Consider the following 18,484-nt stretch of genomic DNA (forward strand, 5'->3'; position numbering starts at 1 on the left):
GTTTTCCTCAGTCAAACAAATACTACGTTTGAGATGGTATATAAATTTTACTCAACAAAATTAAAAAAAAATTACTCAGAAGGCTTATTTTTAATGGAAAAATGAATAACTACTGCACTCACTGTTATCTTTGCTATGTTCCAAACATTTTTGAAATGTCTTTCTGACAGATGGTCTGCATAGCTCTTCTCTGGAATCAGCTATGTCCATTAAAAGAGGGAACATAAATAGGTCAGATGAAGCTGCTAACTATTCTAACGTAATTCAGGAGCACTGGGCATAACACAGGCTTTTGGTACAACAGCACATCTTTCTGATTATTGTCTGAGGAATATGTTGCAATCTATCCAAAGGAATTTTGTGTATAGAGCTGTTGCTTTTATTGTATTTTTCTCTGACACCCCTTGCTGGTTTTGTTTATATGGTTTGGCTAGATATTTGGTGTGGTTTGGCTGGATATTGATGTAGTTTCTCTGAAACAAAATTACAGATTTAAAAGTAATGATTTTAAAAAATCCAGAACAGGAAGAAGGTTTAAAGGCTGAAAGTAAAAAAAGAAGATTTGCTACACAGGCTATTTTTGAGCTTACCATTTCTGCAAGGTGCCCAGGGATTACTCTGCTATTACTATTTTACTTATTTGTTAGCTGTAAACAGATATATTTTGGGTCAGTGGGGAGGTGGTTATAGCTACTTACAGCTTTTAGGGTCATCATTACTGGTTGGCAGGATGCCTGTCTGTGTCAAATTATTTTCTAAATGTGACTGCTTCAGAGGCTGGTCTGCCATAACCCACATGCTTGTGTGCTCATTGGCTTTGGCCACTTCATTGTGCTATACATGGGAAGTTTTTACCTCTTTCCTTCAGAAGTTCCTTCTGATAGTGTGAGAATGCATTAAACCATTGTCAGAAGCACCTACCTCTGGTCTGATTCATTCAAAACAGTTTTATTAAAGTGCTTTGATCATGTCAACGTGCTGGTCAGAACCTTGTGTCCTTAAGGATACATTTAAATGAGGATATCAGAGAGAGTTTTTTCACTTCGGTAACTAGGATGTAGTTTAAGCAACTTTATTCAGTTGATTTCAGTTGGTTTGTTTATAATTTAATTATTTATAGCCCAAAGGGGGTGGGAACAGAAAGAAGCTTTTGAGCACACAAGTGTTTGAAGCAAGTAGATCCTGAGAAGTTGCCTGTCATTTAAACTACCTTTTAAAATATTGCAATTGGATGATGAATCCAGAACAGCTCCTCAGGGTTACAGAGGCATGCTGGTATCAGTTATGAGGAGGGAATTGGAAGCACAACTTGGCATGCATCACAAATGCACAGCTCAGCAGTGGTATGGCACTTCGGGTAGGCACAGAGTTGGAAACAGGTTTGGAACAGAGCGATTATAGAGAAATTATGAAGAATAGACTGGAGATATCTGTGCATTTAATACTGGCATAGCAAAGCAGCAGAACTTCATGGATAACATGGTATTTTTTGTTTGTTTGTTTTAAATCATGTAACTGTAAAAGCTTGCAAGGCAGGACTGTTGTAGAATGTATATGGAGACAATGACTTGTAGAGATAAACCTAGAATGACTACCAGTGCTATTCCCCTAGAGTGTGAAGTTAGGAGCTCTGAAAACTGTCCAAAGAAGCTCCATGTCACTCAAGACAGCTAACAGCCATTATTTATATTGTCAAATAATTCAGTTTTGTTTAAATATGTTGCAAACCTTGAAGTAATGAACAAAATCTAACTTTCTTTATGGTATTCAATCAAATTTCCAAATTACTGCTTGTAACAGGAACATGTATCTTTTCAAAAGTATTCCTGTATTCCAGTGTTTGACTCCAGTTGTGCGAGTGTATTTAGGGGATTAAAAATTTTCAGTAAAATAGCTCAAAACTGAAATTTGTCATTCCTATTCAAACCAGACTTGTGGTTTACCATCCATCCATGTAGTGCCAATTAGTGCAGATTTTTCTGTGACAATTTGTGCAAGAGATGAGCATTCTCTTGCAAATTATTGACTACTTTAGAGTGGCTTCCTTCCATAAGAAAGTGCTTTGTAATGCTTTTGTACTAAACCATAGGGAAAGAGACAAACATATTCATCTGACCACTAGTTCGTTGCCTTTCTAGGCAAAGGCTTGCAAGCACCAGTGGCAAGTAACGTGCATTTTCAAATATAATGGATCGTATGTGGGTAGTAATACCACAGTCTACATTGCGACATACTGAAGTTGGCTGTGTTGTTAGGATCTGCAACCCAGAACTTTATTTGGAATGGATTTTAGCGTGGTGACATTTGTAAGCTGAGTATTGACAATGATACACGTTCATTTTGTTGGTCTTCTGCTGAGATTTAGGATTATCTTGTATATGTCATGTTTTCTTGGTTTCTTATTTGTTCATTAAAGATGATGACAACTATAGATTCAGCTTTAAGAATTCAAATATTTCACAGAAAATGAGAATATCTTCCTGTGTGCTCATGCAGTTCTTATAGTACATTCTGCATGCCCCTTGAATGGAAAAATCATGTGTTTTAACTTGCCCTATTAAATAATGTAGTGCTGTTTTGTGAAAGTGATATTTAGCACTGTGAAAAAGAAATGAATATGCACATCTTTAGATTAAAATAATACTTTCTCTTTCTCATCTGTTTCTAACCTGTGACTTCTAATCTTATGTTGAACTGTAGAGCGTTTTGTCCTCTGTTGTTGTATATGCATGTTTATTATTGTAGGTTTGTTACTTGGAAATTTACTACAAATTTGTACACCTGAAAATAAATCTTTTGCTAATCTAGGAATGTAACATGCAAAGGGAACGTTCTCCAGCCTCTAGATAAGGTCCACAAAGTACCATTGAGACGTAAAGTAATCTGTGGTTTGGGTCATCCTGAAAGCTCTTATTGATAAGAGATGAGTCTCGATGGAGAAGTCTTGCTGTCACATGTTCATGATATACCCATTGAGAGCAGGGGTATCGACTCAGAGAAGGCTGAAGCTATTTCCTACGCTGCAGAGACTGAGGGTGTGAAAGAAGCTAGCTAATGCTTCATTAAGCTGCACTGATGAAAAAATTGCAGAGTTTGTTAGACAGAAGATGCTCTGTTCACTGCTAATGGGACAAGTAAGCAGTTTATTAAGGTAAGGGCAATGTTCTTCAGAAAGCAGATATGAGAAGCTTTGTTTATTGTTTATGTGGGTTTTTTAAAAGTGCAGTTTGCTGCTTTGCTATTGGGAAAAAAAAAATGGCTACTCTGTAACATAGCATTGTCAGAGAAACAACTGGAATGCAGAAATGCCTTTGAACTCAGGATGCATTTGTTTTTGCTTCCCAGGCAGTCAGCATCAGTGTTTTTAACAAAAGGGAGGAGGCTGATTACCACAAAGTTTCCTGTTCATGTGGATAAGGAGCTTTCATAAAGAAACAGGAAAACAGAAATTCTCACAAATAACCAGTATTCTGCTGCATGTTGTGATATTCTGTAAAAATTGTAAATGCAGCAGAAATAAGTATCTGCAGAATACGGAGGACTGTGTGGAAAGTACTGAGAGAAAAGAACGGCCAAAAATGCAGAATTATGCAAAGTGCCTGTCCAGTACGGGACTTACGTGCTTGAAGGTACTTGGTGAGAGATGTGCTGATGGGTGGGTGTTCACGCTGGTCCCTCCAGGGGATACAGGATAATAGCCTGATGTTGGTAGATGAAGAAGGCAGGGGTAGAGTGGGAGGCCGTTTTCCTCCAAACTTTACTGCTGTTTGGGGAGCATGGCACTAATTCAGGGTGTACTGGAAGGACTAGTTGCTGGACTGGCCACTCCTCTCTTCAGGACATTTAGTTCTCGCCCCTTCCTCTCCCAAATATGTATACACATGTACGTGACCACACGCTCATAAACAAGAAGGGCTTTCCAGAGGAAGCACACGGTTGCTGAAACAACTCCTAGCTGTGCGCAGGATTTAGTCTGGAGAGGATTTTCGGGGGAAGAGTTCTGCAGGGCAGGCAGGCTGGGGCGGGCAGGGCTGGCGGGGCGCTGCCTGCCTCCCGGGGCTTCAGCCAGGCACCTTCTGCTCGCGGGGGGACAGCACAAAAACCGCTGCCAGAAATACAGCTCGGGGTAAAAAAAAGTTCAACTAAACAAACAAACACCCCCCCAAAAGCCAACCAAAACCAACCCAAACTGTGTGGTCCAGGTGAGTTTATTGATCTATTTTTCTTCCCAAAGCAGGACGGGGCAGTCGTTGTGTCCTGTTGTAGCTCTGTAGACTTGAGGGCATCTTTATTTCCACCAGTCTGCGTTCCCCCCTCTTACTCCCACAACTTTATTTGGCTTAACCGTCGCGCTGCAGTCACGTCTCGGCGACGTGGTGCGTTTTTTCCTGACGTGCAGCTTTTCCTTTGTGGCCGTGGGGAGTTCGGCCAGGCTGGGGGGAGGGAGGAAGGGGGAAGGGCGAGGCGGGGAAGGAGGTGGGGGCAGGGAGGGAGAAGTTACCGCAGGGAAACCTGGAGGGTTGCGGTGGGGGGACAGTTTCTTTTTCTGCAAGAAGTCGTGTGCTGGGGCTGCCCTGACACCGGCCGTGTGTACTCGCAGCGGTGCTGAGGATGAGAGACCCAGGTAAGGCAGCAGGAGAGCAGATGGCTGGCGACCGGGCGCTTTTTGTATGCCACCCCCCTTCCGTTTTCTGCAGCTAAAGCTTTTTTCCCCCTGCTTCATAACGGGACAGGTTCCCCGGGGGACCTCAGACAAGTGCCAGCCTGTGTGAACAACACTGTAACTTTTTTTTGATCTAAGTTTTCACGTAAGAGTGTTGGGCTTTGGATAATAAATGTTCCCATCCTGCGTGTTTAACCTCCGCGTGATCTTAACTGGGAGGAGCAGCAACTTAACACAGGATTCTCATATTTTTTTTTTTTTTTCCTGCACTGTAAATACCTTTACGTTTACATGAACATGTGAGTGAGTGATTAGTTCACCGAGTATCTCAGGAAGGATTGTGAGCAGTCTTACAAGTCATAAACTGCCTCGGTGGTGTGCTGAGATTGCTACTCTGTATTTCGGAGGTAAATGTAGGTTACGTGGAGAGGAAGTGCTGGTGGCGCTGGGTGGTAATTAAGCGGCCTGGATATAAAGATTTCTGACGTGAGATACTGAGAATGGGAGCTGCAGCGAAAGAATGGAAGGAGATCACATGTTGGACATACAGGTGAGATGAATTACATGGCTGAGCAGACCATTGAAACTTTAGAAAAGAGAATTTTGACTTACTAGGAAGGTTTAATCAGTGAAGGATCTAGAGAGTTACATGGAAACTGTACTCTTAAAAAAACCAAATAAACCTCATGTCATAGTAAATCTGAAAACTTCTGCATAGCTTTTAATCACTTCTGTCCCCACAACTAATACAAGAGAGACAATTAACAAGATTATTTTATATAAAATGTTTGGAAAATTTTTGCAGTGGTTATGTAGTGGAAATAAAGGCAGCATCTTGAACTCCTTAACTAAAAATGTATTTTTTTAAAGTATTTAAGAGATTCTGCCTGCGCTTGTGTTAAAGTACCCATTTCTGTGAATAAGGTGCTGACAACATTTTAAAATGGCTTTTTACCAAGTTTTACCTCAGTATAAAGAATTTATGCCATTATATTTTGATCATCATTATACTTGCATTGCTAGCTGGAAACATGGCAGGGGTCAGCTGCAAGAATAGACTTGTTTTCAGTTGTCAGTCTTTTTAATTCACATCAGCACATTTATTGTAATGGTAAATACATGGTGGTTGTAAATGGTGTTTTGATGTGAACCTACCTGACAGTACAGAAGAGCTAAAGATAAATAAAAAATACAAGATAATACTTAATTATAATAATCGTTAGCATTTAGACCACACATCTGAATACACTCTATTTGAGGGAAACTTAATTTCTATACATTCTTACCTAGAGCATAAACTCTTTTGGACCGGACTACATAAGTGTTTTCTGTGTGCAACAAGACAAAATGGTCTGTTGCAACACATAATGATTATAAAATTTTCTGATAAAAAACATACAATTTTTTTCAGTAAGGATTTCCCTTTTAATCTCAGTGTATAACAGCTATTGTTACAGCCTTTAACCTGCTTCCACATCTTTGCATACATTAGATTCTTTTACTAGAAAACAAAGCAAACTTCACCAGTCAGCTCTTGTGCATGCTAGTACAGGTAAGCCCCAGCAGCCTGTAATGCATTTGCTTTATTTCCATCTTATGAGAAAGGATGCTAATTGCAATGGTGAAGACTTCTGGAACCCTCTGGAATTTAGTGCTGCTGTGACAGCCACAGAGTTCATCAGAATTGGAGCAAGCATAGGGAGGGCAGGAATTGCACACAATTTGCTCAAACAGAAGTTCTTGTTACCAAGTCCACAATAAAGAAGTTAGAAAAGGGCAGTCCATTTCACTCTTTCCTTCCATGCATGTGTTAGGAGTAATGAAAGTGCCTGTGCTACATCCAGGATTGCTTCTAAACCTCAGTTTTCACTTTGAGTTGGCCACTGCTGCTGAAGAATGCTGCAAACACTACCTCTGCTTTGTTAAATAGTTGTTACTTGCTTTGGGCGGCTGAGACAAGGCAGAAGGGATTTATATAGTACAGGATCCTCTTCCCTGTGGCTTGGATACTTTCCTGTTGTTGAGGAAGTTGGGAGGGAGCTCTGCCCCAAAACATGCTCTTGGGAAATCCAAAGAATCTTTTCTTTTTCTGAAGATATGTATGCTTTAAAAAAAAATTCTTTTTTTCCAGCCTGGTTCTCAAGTTTGAAAACTTTTTAGCAGTTACGATAAGATGAAGATGTACAGCAGCCTTCCCTTTCACTGTATGTTTATTTGGCATCGTCTAAGTAACATTGCAAACAATTCTTGCTTTGTTTTATGCCTAGCTTTCTGTTTTGTTGGTACAGGCCTTTCAAAGCGTCTGACCTTGTTGGCTCATTTTCTTTTTTCCTCTTCCTTTTGGAGGTGCTTGGGCTGGTTTACATTAGCACTGTATCCGTCCTGTATGAATCAGTATACACCAAAACTTCACACCTAGAGAAGAAGCCAGCACCTGTCATTTTACTGTGTTCCTTTTCCTCCTCTTAAAGGAGGGTCTTTCCAAACTTCGAATAAGAATGGGAGGTATGATGGGTACAGCGCCCGTTGCCTCTCTGGACTTAGAGAAGTCACATTTATCATATACCACTCTATTATTAATTCATTTCTCCACCTTGCGTCAGCACCGACAGAGGTTCAAACACATTATTCACTTCCTTCATTGCTATCACAAGGGCAGCTGTTGCTTAGACAGGACTTGGGGGTTTTTATTTTTACCGGTACATTCTCTAATTCTGCTTGATATTAGAAGATGACATGGTACAGATTACCTTAGTGCAAATACAGTAGGGAATAGTTTTAACCTTCCCTGCAGAGTATTTCATTAACTATGTAAATTTTATTGACCTTGTTGCCTCTGAAATGCAAGATTTTAATCAATACTGAAGACAACACCTCAGATAGGTTGCTTTTCTAATCCAATGTGGTAAATCCTCTATTTCCAGCTAAAATATACACATTATTGTTGCTATTACAGACTTCCCTTCCCTTTGTCATTGTGTAATACTACAGCAAAGTGAACAATGAGAGCTACTATGTGCGATCTAAATGGTCACCCCTGTCCGCAGGCCTTCCTCTTGAGCATTCTTCCTCTTCCTTGTTTGAACTCATCGCATGCTTTACAGCTGTCACTGGGACACTGGTCCGTGCCTGGAGAAGCAGGTGTGCATGTCTTGACACTCTTGCTTGCTCACCTGCACTCCCTGACTGTCTTTTATTAACACCCCCAACCCACTTGTTCACACATTCTGTCACTCAGAGGGGATAACTTTCACCCCCCCTATGGACAGGGTGCTCTGGGAAGCATAAGCAAGCATCTGGAGGCCGAGAGTGGGAGATCACAGCCCTGTTTCAGACTTGCTCATTTCTCACTAGGGTTGTCATTCTCCTTTTCAGAATTTGGGTATGCCATATTTATTTTTACACTATTTAAATTTTACAGATTTAAATTTGGAGAAATCTGTCATGGTCCTGCTTACCTGACAGCTTTTTTTCCTCCTCTAGGGGATAGCTTCAGTAATTCAAAAAAATGAGGAAAAGTGAGCCTTTCCCCATGGAACTCTATAAACATCTGAATAAAACACCTATTTTGACAGGGTCAAAAAATTCACCACAGAGACAGCGGAGATGTTTTGAGAGGTGGTACAGGCTAGGATGTGAAGACAACATCATTTTTCCATGCTGTTGTAGATATCCTGGGGGAACTATGGGAACAGTCAAAATGATCAAAGCATAAAGCAGGTGTTTAATGATAGAGAAAGGCACTGGAGAGGAAGAAAAGACAACCTTCAGGAAGAATCCTACTGTGAAGCAAGTAAGCCCTTCTGTCTTGCTGATGAGTGTTGCCAAAAGGATGGTGCTAGCTTTCCCTCTCCAAGGGAGGTGGAGATCAGGCAAAGGGAGAGATCATTGATACATTCCTTATTAGTGATGTGGACAGGAAGCACAAGTAGGCAGTACGGTCTGTGACTGACGCCAAACACAGTGCAGGTAGGTTGTTGTGTAGATTAGTGGGAGTATATGAAGATGCAGGTACACATTGAAGAGACAGTGATAACAAGGAATTCGGCTTAAGCTGTGACCCATTGAATTTCCTGTGACTCAAGAAGGATGGCCATGAGGACTGAGAAAACAGGTGCTTCCTTGAAGTATCTCAGCTGAGAGAGAGTCTTGTTCCATTCTGGAGACACCTTTCAGAAGGAGAAAGAGATGCTATTCTCTGACAATGGAGACAGCGTTTACCCCCTTCATCTTTACACTGGGACTTGTTTCACTGTTGCAGGCTAGTTCCATGCTCTTGACCGAACCAAAGTTTGTGGTCATAGAATCTCCTGGGCTTGCTTCCTAAGCAGAGTTTCCTTGGCTTCCTCTATGATTTGACAGTTAGCTTTGCTATAGTTTTTGTCCATTTTTTCCTTCTGTTAGAGCTTCCATAAAACCCAGACATTTCATTGTAAAGAATCTGGAAGAAGTTTTATGGCAATGGTCTTTTGTCTGTTTTCACTCCAATAGAAGGAACATTATGGATCTGGTAAATCTCATTTCAGATGAGATCTGAAAAGCTACAGTGCAAGTGACCCCTCTGTGCTATACCTGTAAGTCATTTTGTCTTCTGGCCATTATAGAATAAGGAGCAGATTGGTATTTGATGATTTTCCAAGTTGCTTCTCTCTGAAATTAGTTGTGCATTAGTCAGATCTGCAGAGGCAAACCTCTTTCTTGCTGAGTTGGATTACAGCCAGCATGAAAGCAACAAAGTCAGAATCACTCATTTGGAAGTGGACTCCCTCATTTTTTAAAAGCTATTTTTAGGCAACTGTTGAAGTCTGCTCTGGCACAGAGTGGTTTTTCTGTGTTTCGTTGAGTTATATAACATCTCGCTTAGGTTTTGGAAAGTTCATTTTAACAGGCTGGATTAGTGCATCTTTTCAGTTCTTAAATTTAAGTAGATTTTTTTAAGAAAAACATTGCTAGACTTAGTTTTTTCCTGCTTCTGCTTACTCATTTGCCACCTTTGTCATTGTTGCTGTTGTAATCAGGTACTGAAATGAATTAGTCTTTGGAGTGTATTTGGAAGAAGGGAGAGGATCAAGGTGCTGTGAGTGATGCAGGTTCTCTCCCCTGGGAACATGCTGTCGAGCTCTGTGTTGGGTTAAACCCCCTCTGGCAGCCAAGCCCCGGCTGGTCCCTCACTCACTGCCCCGCAGCGGGACGGGGGAGAGAGTCAGGAGGGCAGGCGTTCAGAGGGTGTCTTCTGTGGCGAGCCACAGATAACGCCAACCTAAAGCAAGATTAGAAGAGTGCCAATCAAAACTATACTAGGCTATCCAGTTAATGGATTTACATGCTTTCCTGTAGTGTTGCTCATTTATGACAAGTATGACCCTTCCAAAGAATTCAGGCACAATTCTTTTTTTCTTACTGGAGAGATATTTTAAGAGAAGCTATTAGCTTATGCACAAGAGGTAGTAATACATTAGTAAAGATCTGTTGGTATAAATCTAGTTGTTCTGGTAAGTTTTCTTTGTTCTATGTTACATTTTTAAGGCTTTTAGGGAAAGAATAATGCCATACTTTTGTTTCTTCTTGGGCCTGTTTTCCTTTTTTTTTTTTTTTTCCACATATACTTTTATGTTCTAAAGAGGTTAAGAGGACTAAATGCAAGGACAGTTTTTCAAGGTGTCATAGGACACTAGCTGTGGCAAAGGCATCAGAGATTATTTTCTTGGCCGTTGTAGTTAGTGCGGGATCTCTCTCTATTCTGTTCCTAACACTAGTGCTCAGTGTACCTTGTGTGTATCTTTGTCAATTACTACTGTGTAGTATTTTAGAACCTTTTCCAAGTCTTCAACATGTTTTAAATAATGGAAACTCAAAAATCTCTTGGGAGATTGTTCAAATTGAACAAAATCCTATAGTCAGAAAAAAAACCATTATATACATGCCTTTCTTATTCTTCTGTATCTAAATTCTTGTGGGCCAAAATGCATTTACTCGTTGGGTCCATACCTGGAATTAGCTGCTCATGCTCCTTGCCATTTACCCAGATTATGCATCTCGTCTTCACATGCTTCACAGATGTACAAATCTGTTGTGATGAAGATGGCAGTTGAGAGTAGGTAAATGGACACACAAAGCAATCAGGTCAGTGGCTTTATGCTTACCATTGTTGGGGTTTTTCTCCTGAGTTTCCCTCAGTACCTCAGTCTCTGCTTGGTATTCATTTTCTCTGGACTGAATGGATCATTCCAGACAGCTTCTTACCTGAGCTGCACAGACAAGAGCTGTCATCTTGTTGACTGCCTGACAAGACCCCTCCATAAAGACACAATTCTTTCTCCTGCTGCTTCACTTTCCCTCTGTGCTTCCCTTAGGGCCCTCCTACGTGTTAACTCATTCCTGGTGTAACATCCCCATATCTTATATTATCTGGCCTTCTTCCAAATTCACCTTAATTTCCAAACCATCTTTGTAGGTCTTTTGTATTATTTCTTAGACTTCACTGATGTTTCCAGGACTATCCTGTCTACTCTCATTTGCCAATGTCATTAGTTCATTTTTATTTCCTTTTTTTAGGTATTGAAGAAGTTAGATAAGAGGGGACTTGCCAGTTAATATCTCTGCACAGCTTAGTACCCTGTTTGTTCACTTTATTGTGGCATTGTTTATGTCCACATATAAGCTAATTAAAGTTGAAATGAAGTGTTCCTGAGACACTTGAAATTTCTATTTCAATTTAATGTATTCTGTGGTTGCAGCATCTAGGGCTTTTTTGTTTGGGTGTTTGACTGGGTTTTTTGGTTTGTTTTTCAATAAAGTAGTGGTGGCAGAATGGAAGTGAAGCTACTTCCTGCTGTAGCATTACTGCATTTCTGTAAGTGTCCTGGGGAAGACTTTTTCACTATTACTCCCCCCCCCCCTTTTTTTTTTTTACCTCTTAGCAGCTGGGTATTATTGGTGAAGCTGTTTAGCTAACTAATAAAAGCCATTGTGTTTTTAAATCCATTATGTTCTACACCCATTATAGCTATGCATCCAGTTTGGGACCTGCCAGTACCATAAAGATGAGTGAGTCCAGTGGAAGGCTACCAAGATGATCATGGGCTGGAGCACTTGCTGAGGGGTCTGGGCTTGTTCAGTCTGAGGAAAGGATGGCTTCATGTTGATGTTACAGAAGACCCCTGTGCCTGCAGAGTGCTTATCACGGAGAGGGAGTCAGGCTCTTGCTGAGGTGCATAGACAATGCATAAATTGAAGTGAGAGTTAACTGAATATATGGGAAAAACATTTCCCTGTGAGGACAGTCAAGCAAGGGAAGTGGTTACTTGGAGAGGCTGTGCAGTTTCCATCCGTGGAGGTTTTCAAGACTCAACTGTACAAAAGGTCCTGGGCAACCTTGACTGCTGTGAGCAGGAGATTGGACTAGAGAGCAGCCATCCAATGTGAATAATTCTATTGTTCTGTACCATTCATCAGCCTTACACCACTGCTGATCTTTCAAACAGTTCATGTCTCAGGGTTTACTTCCCTGTTAAATAACAGCAAGTACATTGGATTAGCTCTAGTTTCATAGGTCTTTTAAAATCCAGGTTGCATTTCCAAATGTACCTCTTATGCACACCAACAGATGTATTTTTATCTGCTAATAGGTGCTTTGTAAAAAACTAATTTGGTCATCTTTTAAAATGAGGGTAAGAACTCTGTTAGCTGATCCTGTGTTTCCACGATGGCTGACAACAGAGCACATTACAATGATTAATTTATAATGGCAAACAGAGCGTTCTGAAACGACCTCAGGGCTTCCATGAAATGTGAACAAGTTGGAACTAACATAAGCTATATCTATTATTTCAATTCCCATCTGAGATCCTGCTTTCTTAACAATAAATAATGTACAACCCCTTTTACATACTCTGTTCTGGACACTAGTGCTCAGTGTACCTTACGGATATCTTTGTTCCTTTTTAGTTACTTTCTCCTCCCCATTACAGCTGCTGCATTAAAATCTTTTAAGGTATAGAATGATATAGTCTATAAAGTCTTCTTTGTTTGTGGTCGGGGGGGGCTGCATAAGCTTTTCGTGTTTTTCTGTTCAGCAAAGACAGATTGAAATATCTTGACTTTACTACACAATTTAAAAAAAAAAAAAAGTGTTACCAAATTTTAACTTCTACAATGGGAAAAAAACCCTCATTTCCATGTTCATTGTAGTACAACAATAAAAGCTTTTCTTTCATTCCCTCCATGTTTTTGCTTCAAATAGATAAAATCACTGGTGCATTTGTGGGTTTATGCGAATCAAAGGTCTCTTCTCAATTACTATTTCAAAACAAGCTTGCTAATTCCCATTGCCCTAATCTAAAAAATCCATTATTTGTCACCAAAAAGCTGGCAATGTCACCTCACTTTTCATTTAAAAAAAAAAAATTTACTCTAGAGTTTTATTAGAAAATAAGAGCTATCCATTCTTATATCAATACTGTAATGTATAATTCATGCGAGGAAAATAGGATAGTAAGCAGTATTAACACTATGTTTTCTCTGCCAAAATATATACATAAAATTCATTGAGGGCCAAGATGGTTGAAGGATGACGTGGTTTAGGCCCAGCCGGCAGCAGGGTACCACCCAGCCGCTCGCTCACCCCTCCCCCCAGCATGATGGGGAGGAGAAGTATAACAAAAGGCTTGTGGGTCGAGATAAGGACAGGGAGAGATCACTCACTAATTATTGTCACGAGAAGAACAGACTGAACTTAGAGAGGGAATTCATCTAATTTATTACTAAACAAAACAGAGTAGAGCAATGAGAAAATAACATCAAGTCTTAAAATACCTCCCCCCACCCCTCCCATCGTCCTGGGCTCAACTTCACTCCCGGCTTCAACCTCCACCCCCCTCAGCAGCACAGGGGGACGGGGAATGGGGGTTATGGTCAGTTCATCACATGGTGTTTCTGCCGCTTCTTCATCCTCAGGGGGAGGACTCCTCTCAACTTTCCCCTGCTCCAACATGGAGTCCCTCCCACGGGCTACAGTCCTTCACAAACTGCTCTAGCGTGGGTCTCTCCCATGGGGTGCAGACCTTCAGGAGCAAACTGCTCCAGCATGGGTCCCCCACAGAGTCACAAGTTCTGCCAGCAAACCTGCTCTGGCGTGGGCTCCTCTCTCCACGGGTCCACAGGTCCTGCCAGGAGCTTGCTCCAGCCTGGGCTTCCCACAGGGTCACAGCCTCCTTCAGGTGCCTCCACCTGCTCCGGCGTGGGGTCCTCCACAGACTGCAGGTGGAATCTCTACACCCCCTCATCCTTCCTCCATGGGCTGCAGGGGGACAGCCTGCTTCACCATGGTCTTCACCACGGGCTGCAGAGGGATCTCTGCTCCGATGCCTGGAGCACCTCCTGCCCCTCCTTCTGCACTGACCTTGGTGTCTGCAGATGTTCTTACATCTTCTCACTGCTCTCTCCAGCTGCAAAAGCTTCCCCCAGCTGCTTTTTTTTTTCTTTCTTAAATATGTTATCACAGAGGCACTGATTGGCTTGGCCTTGGCCATCGGTGGGTCTGTCTTGTAGCCGGCTGGCATTGGCTCTGTCAGACACAGGGGAAGCTTCTAGCAGCTTCTCACAGAAGCCACCCCTGTAGCCCCCCCGCTACCAAAACGTTGCCACACAAAACCAACACAAATGATTAGAGCACTGGTCTGGGAAATGAAACACCTGGCTTCCAGTGCCAGGTTTGCCATTCCTTCTCTGATGTTTGCAAAAGAAAAGCAATCTAATTTATTCTTGTCTATGGAGAGAAATATCATTACCCACTTCTGTAAAGTGTTTATATGGTATTTCTCACTCAAAGATTTTAAGTATTATTAATTTTACTTTCTGACTCAGCTTAGGAAATCCCAAGGATCCTTAACCAGTAGCATGTGGTATTAGCAGGCTTTAATTCACAAGAATTGACTGTAATGAGCCTCTCAACTCTGTCATTAAATGTGATACAGGAGTTTCTGGATGTCATGCTATTGCCGGTGTTGTTTGGAAGGTCAGATGAAATTACTTGGATTCCAAGAACATGAAATTATCTGAGGGTTTTTTGTTGTTGCTGTTTTGGGGAGACAGGGAGGGGGTGTTGTTTGGTTTGTTGTAACAAAAATTTAGCATAACATGTAAACTGCATCAGTTAAATGCCACAATGCTATTTTGGTTTTACTTAGCTGAGAGACTTAAATTAAGGGTGGTTGAGTACTCCTTCTTAAATCTCTGCTTATGTAATAATATTTTTTAAATTGTTTGAAAGATCATAGTGTAATTCTGTCACACTGGGTATGAGTCTCCTGTCTTCTCATGTCTGTGGGGAGTGTGGAGGAGAATGGTGTAATAGTTACAAAGTGGATGATTCAGACTGGTGGGAGAAACAGCTCCGTCCCATGTGTAAGGATTAGTAAACCCAAGATCAGGTCAGATAGATAGAAATTAAGCTACAATGTGTAAGGCCTGCTGGGATTTCAGAGGGCTGGGACATTCCCATCTGCGTACATTCTGCCTGTGGCTGAGGAGTGGGTTGAGCAGACGGAGTGGTTGATTCTCACAGTTTCCATAATTTTTGTTGGCAGTTCAAATCTGTCCATTGATAGTCACATAGCTGAGGATGTAAAACAAAACCGAATTTTCCCTTGGCTGATCATGGTGCATTTGTATCTCCTGCAGTATATAGTTCTGGGACATGGGATAATGCTGGAACTGTTAAGTCGGTAACACTGCAAAAATGTGCATGAGTTGCACAGAAAGATGTTTATGTTTAAATGTAGTGTTCTTGCCTAGAGCCATCTGGTTTATACTGTCCTCAAATTCTTTTCCAGATCTCTGCCTTATTTTCTGATTTTGTAATGTAATGGAACATTTGCTATTAATTAGAAAAGCAAAGCCCTTTATGTCCTTACTCAAGAAAAGCAGCTAACTTAAACCTCAGGAAACTCAAGTATATTAATTCAGAGCAGAGTGGTCTAATTCACAGCACCATTTGCAGACCAAGTCCACACAGTCTGCTATCGCAACCTTTGGGAAAAGCGGGGGTGACTACAGGGGAAGCATATGTAAGCCCTACAACTGAATGCCTCCCTGGGTGCTTGTACGCATCCTGATAAGGAAGCTATGAGCTGCTGTTGCTGCATCCTCGTATGAAAAGGAAGAGAAGGCAGAATGATGATTCCAAAGCATGGCTGGTGGGCAGCACTGAATTATACAGCCAGCTGCTTCTACCTGCAGGGAGGGCCATAAAATAGGTGTTAGGAACCTTCTGTCACCAGTGGAGAGTTTTGACCACTGTGACTCAGAAAAAGGTCTGCTAGTCACAATACGTAAGCATTCCTGCTGTTTTCTAGCAGCAGCCCAAACTGGCATTTATTCTTACCCAAATGTGGAAAAGGGGGGAATATTGGCAAGATAAGGTCTCCTGTAGTATCCCATATGTTGCACTCTTGTAGACGTACTGGTGAATCTCATGCTTTTGCCAGGCAGTGGAACTGATCTCAGCAAAAAGTTTTAACCAGATTAATACAAATCCAATTTTGACCCACAGCACCTTAAGGAGACTGTGTAATGTTCTGGTGGTGCAAGGGGGACTGTTCCAGTCTTGTAATGCATATATAAATGGAGCTTCAGTGGAAGTTTTGAGTGTGTATTAACTGTGCATGATCAGAGCTCAGAGAAGCAGATTATAAATTTCTCTGGTTCTCTGCTGTTGAGACTGGACAAATGGGAAACCTCAGTAACAGGATTAAAGAGCACTACAAATTACATTTAGAGAAATACTCTACTGGAATTATTTGAGAAGATAAATTTGAGCATCTCATATAGTTGGTGGACACAATCTGAGGAAACATTTCTTCCCTTCCTGCCCCTCACCTCCCTTCCTTCAAGAAATATTTGCACTTAAATTTAACTGGATGTAGATGTATGGTATGTTAGGAACATGAAAAATTGCACTAAAATTTACATATGCTTGACAGCTAAACTATACATGCAATTACACTTTTGTGATTACAGTTTCTTTGAAGTGGGGAGGGAATGGTAGGACTGATGCTTGTTTTATCTACACTATGGAAGTTTGGTGGAATATGTTTTTATAAACTTTCTGTCTCAGTCTAGGCCTTAGAAATAGCTTTTTCAAAGTGTGTCCTGACAGAAGTTGACACCTTTTTACTCTAGCACTATATAGTGTATGTCAGTAGGTTTTTATTTAGAGTGGCAGACTTTTAAATACGCTGTCTGATTCTGGAACCTTAGAAAAAGAGAAGAAAATTGCTTACTTCTGCCTTTTTTCTGGGTCAAATCCAATTTTATTTTTTCCTCTTTGTTGTAGTGGATATTTGGATTCCTGCTGATTAGATTGCTTTACAGTGGTGTTAGAGCAACCAAGCTGGCAGAAAGGTATGCCATTGTGCATCTGAAGTAAGAGCAAATTCACGGTGACATCTTTTACCTTTCCAGTTTGCAGATGAGACTGCAAAAGTGCTTTGCAGAGAGCTTTGAGGTATGCTCAGTGACTGAAACTGAACTGCCTCTGGAGCATTGAGATCTCAAGGTACAGAGTAAACTGTTGCCTTGCTTTTAGTTTGCTCCCCAGTCTTAACCGCCTCAGAAATGTCAACATCTGCATGGCTAGAACATAGAGTCCCAAATACAATCTTAGGTTCATTTAGGGGAATTGAGTAAACAGTTAAGCGTATGTGTCAGAATCAGTCCTGTGTTGCCAAGTTTGCTCCATGAGTCCCAGGTTCTGCAGTGAGATTTCCTCCAATGTGGAAACAGTAAGGCCTCTGGTGGGATTAGAGGAAAAGAAGCAGTGATGGTGATAGTCTGTTGCTAGGACAGAAAGCCTTGTACCAAGCGCAGAATGGTACCCTGTGATTGTTCCCAGAAGTGCGGGGAGAGCAGGAGGAGGGATGTGCACATTTGGCTGATGAGGGTTCAGTTTGCAGGCATTGAATGGGTGCTGCTTCTACCCAGGGATTCAATTCCAGCTTTGCTGCTGGTACTTCAGTGAGAGCTGTGCGACTTGTTTCTTTCAAGCTTGGCTATTTTTTAATAATAGTTTTGTGTAAAATTCAGTCTGGGTCCATCTAATGACAAATTCAGCTTCCGAGAATCAGGTAAGATGCCTGAGGCATAGCCATGTCTGAAAGGTAGCCAGCAGTACCTTCTGTAGGTTCTTCAAACTGACAAAATGCTTTTATGTTGCTTGAAAATGGACTGACAAAGAGGGGGGGTGGGGTTGGGAAGAGGAGGAATGAGCACCTTCTTATTGCAGAGTAAGAATATCCTTGTGAAGAATTAATGACAGCTTGCTTAATGTTAGGTTTCTATGACTATCAGTTTTTTAAAAAGCTGCTTTATCTCAGCAGGGATTTAAAAGTTTGTCAGTATATATTCCAAAATACTCTGGCATGTGATTTAGCAGTTAGGTGCATTTCAGCTACATCAAATTGTGAAGCATTCCACAATGTTGAGCAGGCTTAAAAAAACCCAAACAACTTTTTGATGTTGCTGCTATTTTCTGGTAATAGCACTATTTAGACTTGGCTCTTGCTGTTGTAAATCTGATCCCTGTCACAAAGTCTTTTTAAAAATATCTGTTTATTGACCAATTCTAGAAAGGGGCTTGAGATTTTTACACTCTCTGAAGCTTAGATATCTGTGGCAGCTGAGAGTGTTGCTTCTGCCGCACACTCAGCGTTGCGGCTGAAATAGGCAAAAATGGTGCCTGCCAACAGAGACAATATTAATTGCTCCCTGCAGTTAGGTAAAAAGCTGCATCGATGCATAACAGCAGGAGGGAGAGGGTTAATG

General features: G+C 41.2%; 1 protein-coding gene across 6 annotated transcripts in view; it reads left to right on the plus strand.

The window, feature by feature from the left end:
• Positions 1-18,484, plus strand: part of MCC (MCC regulator of Wnt signaling pathway) — a 220,054-nt gene that overhangs the window by 116,886 nt on the left and 84,684 nt on the right. Inside the window, exon 1 of one of the 6 annotated variants that reach the window (XM_075740727.1) lies at positions 5,164-5,213. The exons of the other annotated variants lie outside the window; for them this stretch is intronic. Coding sequence (XP_075596842.1) covers positions 5,184-5,213 — 30 coding nt within the window. The 5' untranslated portion in view covers positions 5,164-5,183. Of the gene's footprint in view, positions 1-5,163; positions 5,214-18,484 lie in introns of those variants that run through there. 6 annotated transcript variants of the gene reach the window in all.

Source organism: Balearica regulorum, chromosome Z (assembly GCF_011004875.1).
Source record: "Balearica regulorum gibbericeps isolate bBalReg1 chromosome Z, bBalReg1.pri, whole genome shotgun sequence".
Lineage (NCBI taxonomy): Eukaryota > Metazoa > Chordata > Aves > Gruiformes > Gruidae > Balearica > Balearica regulorum.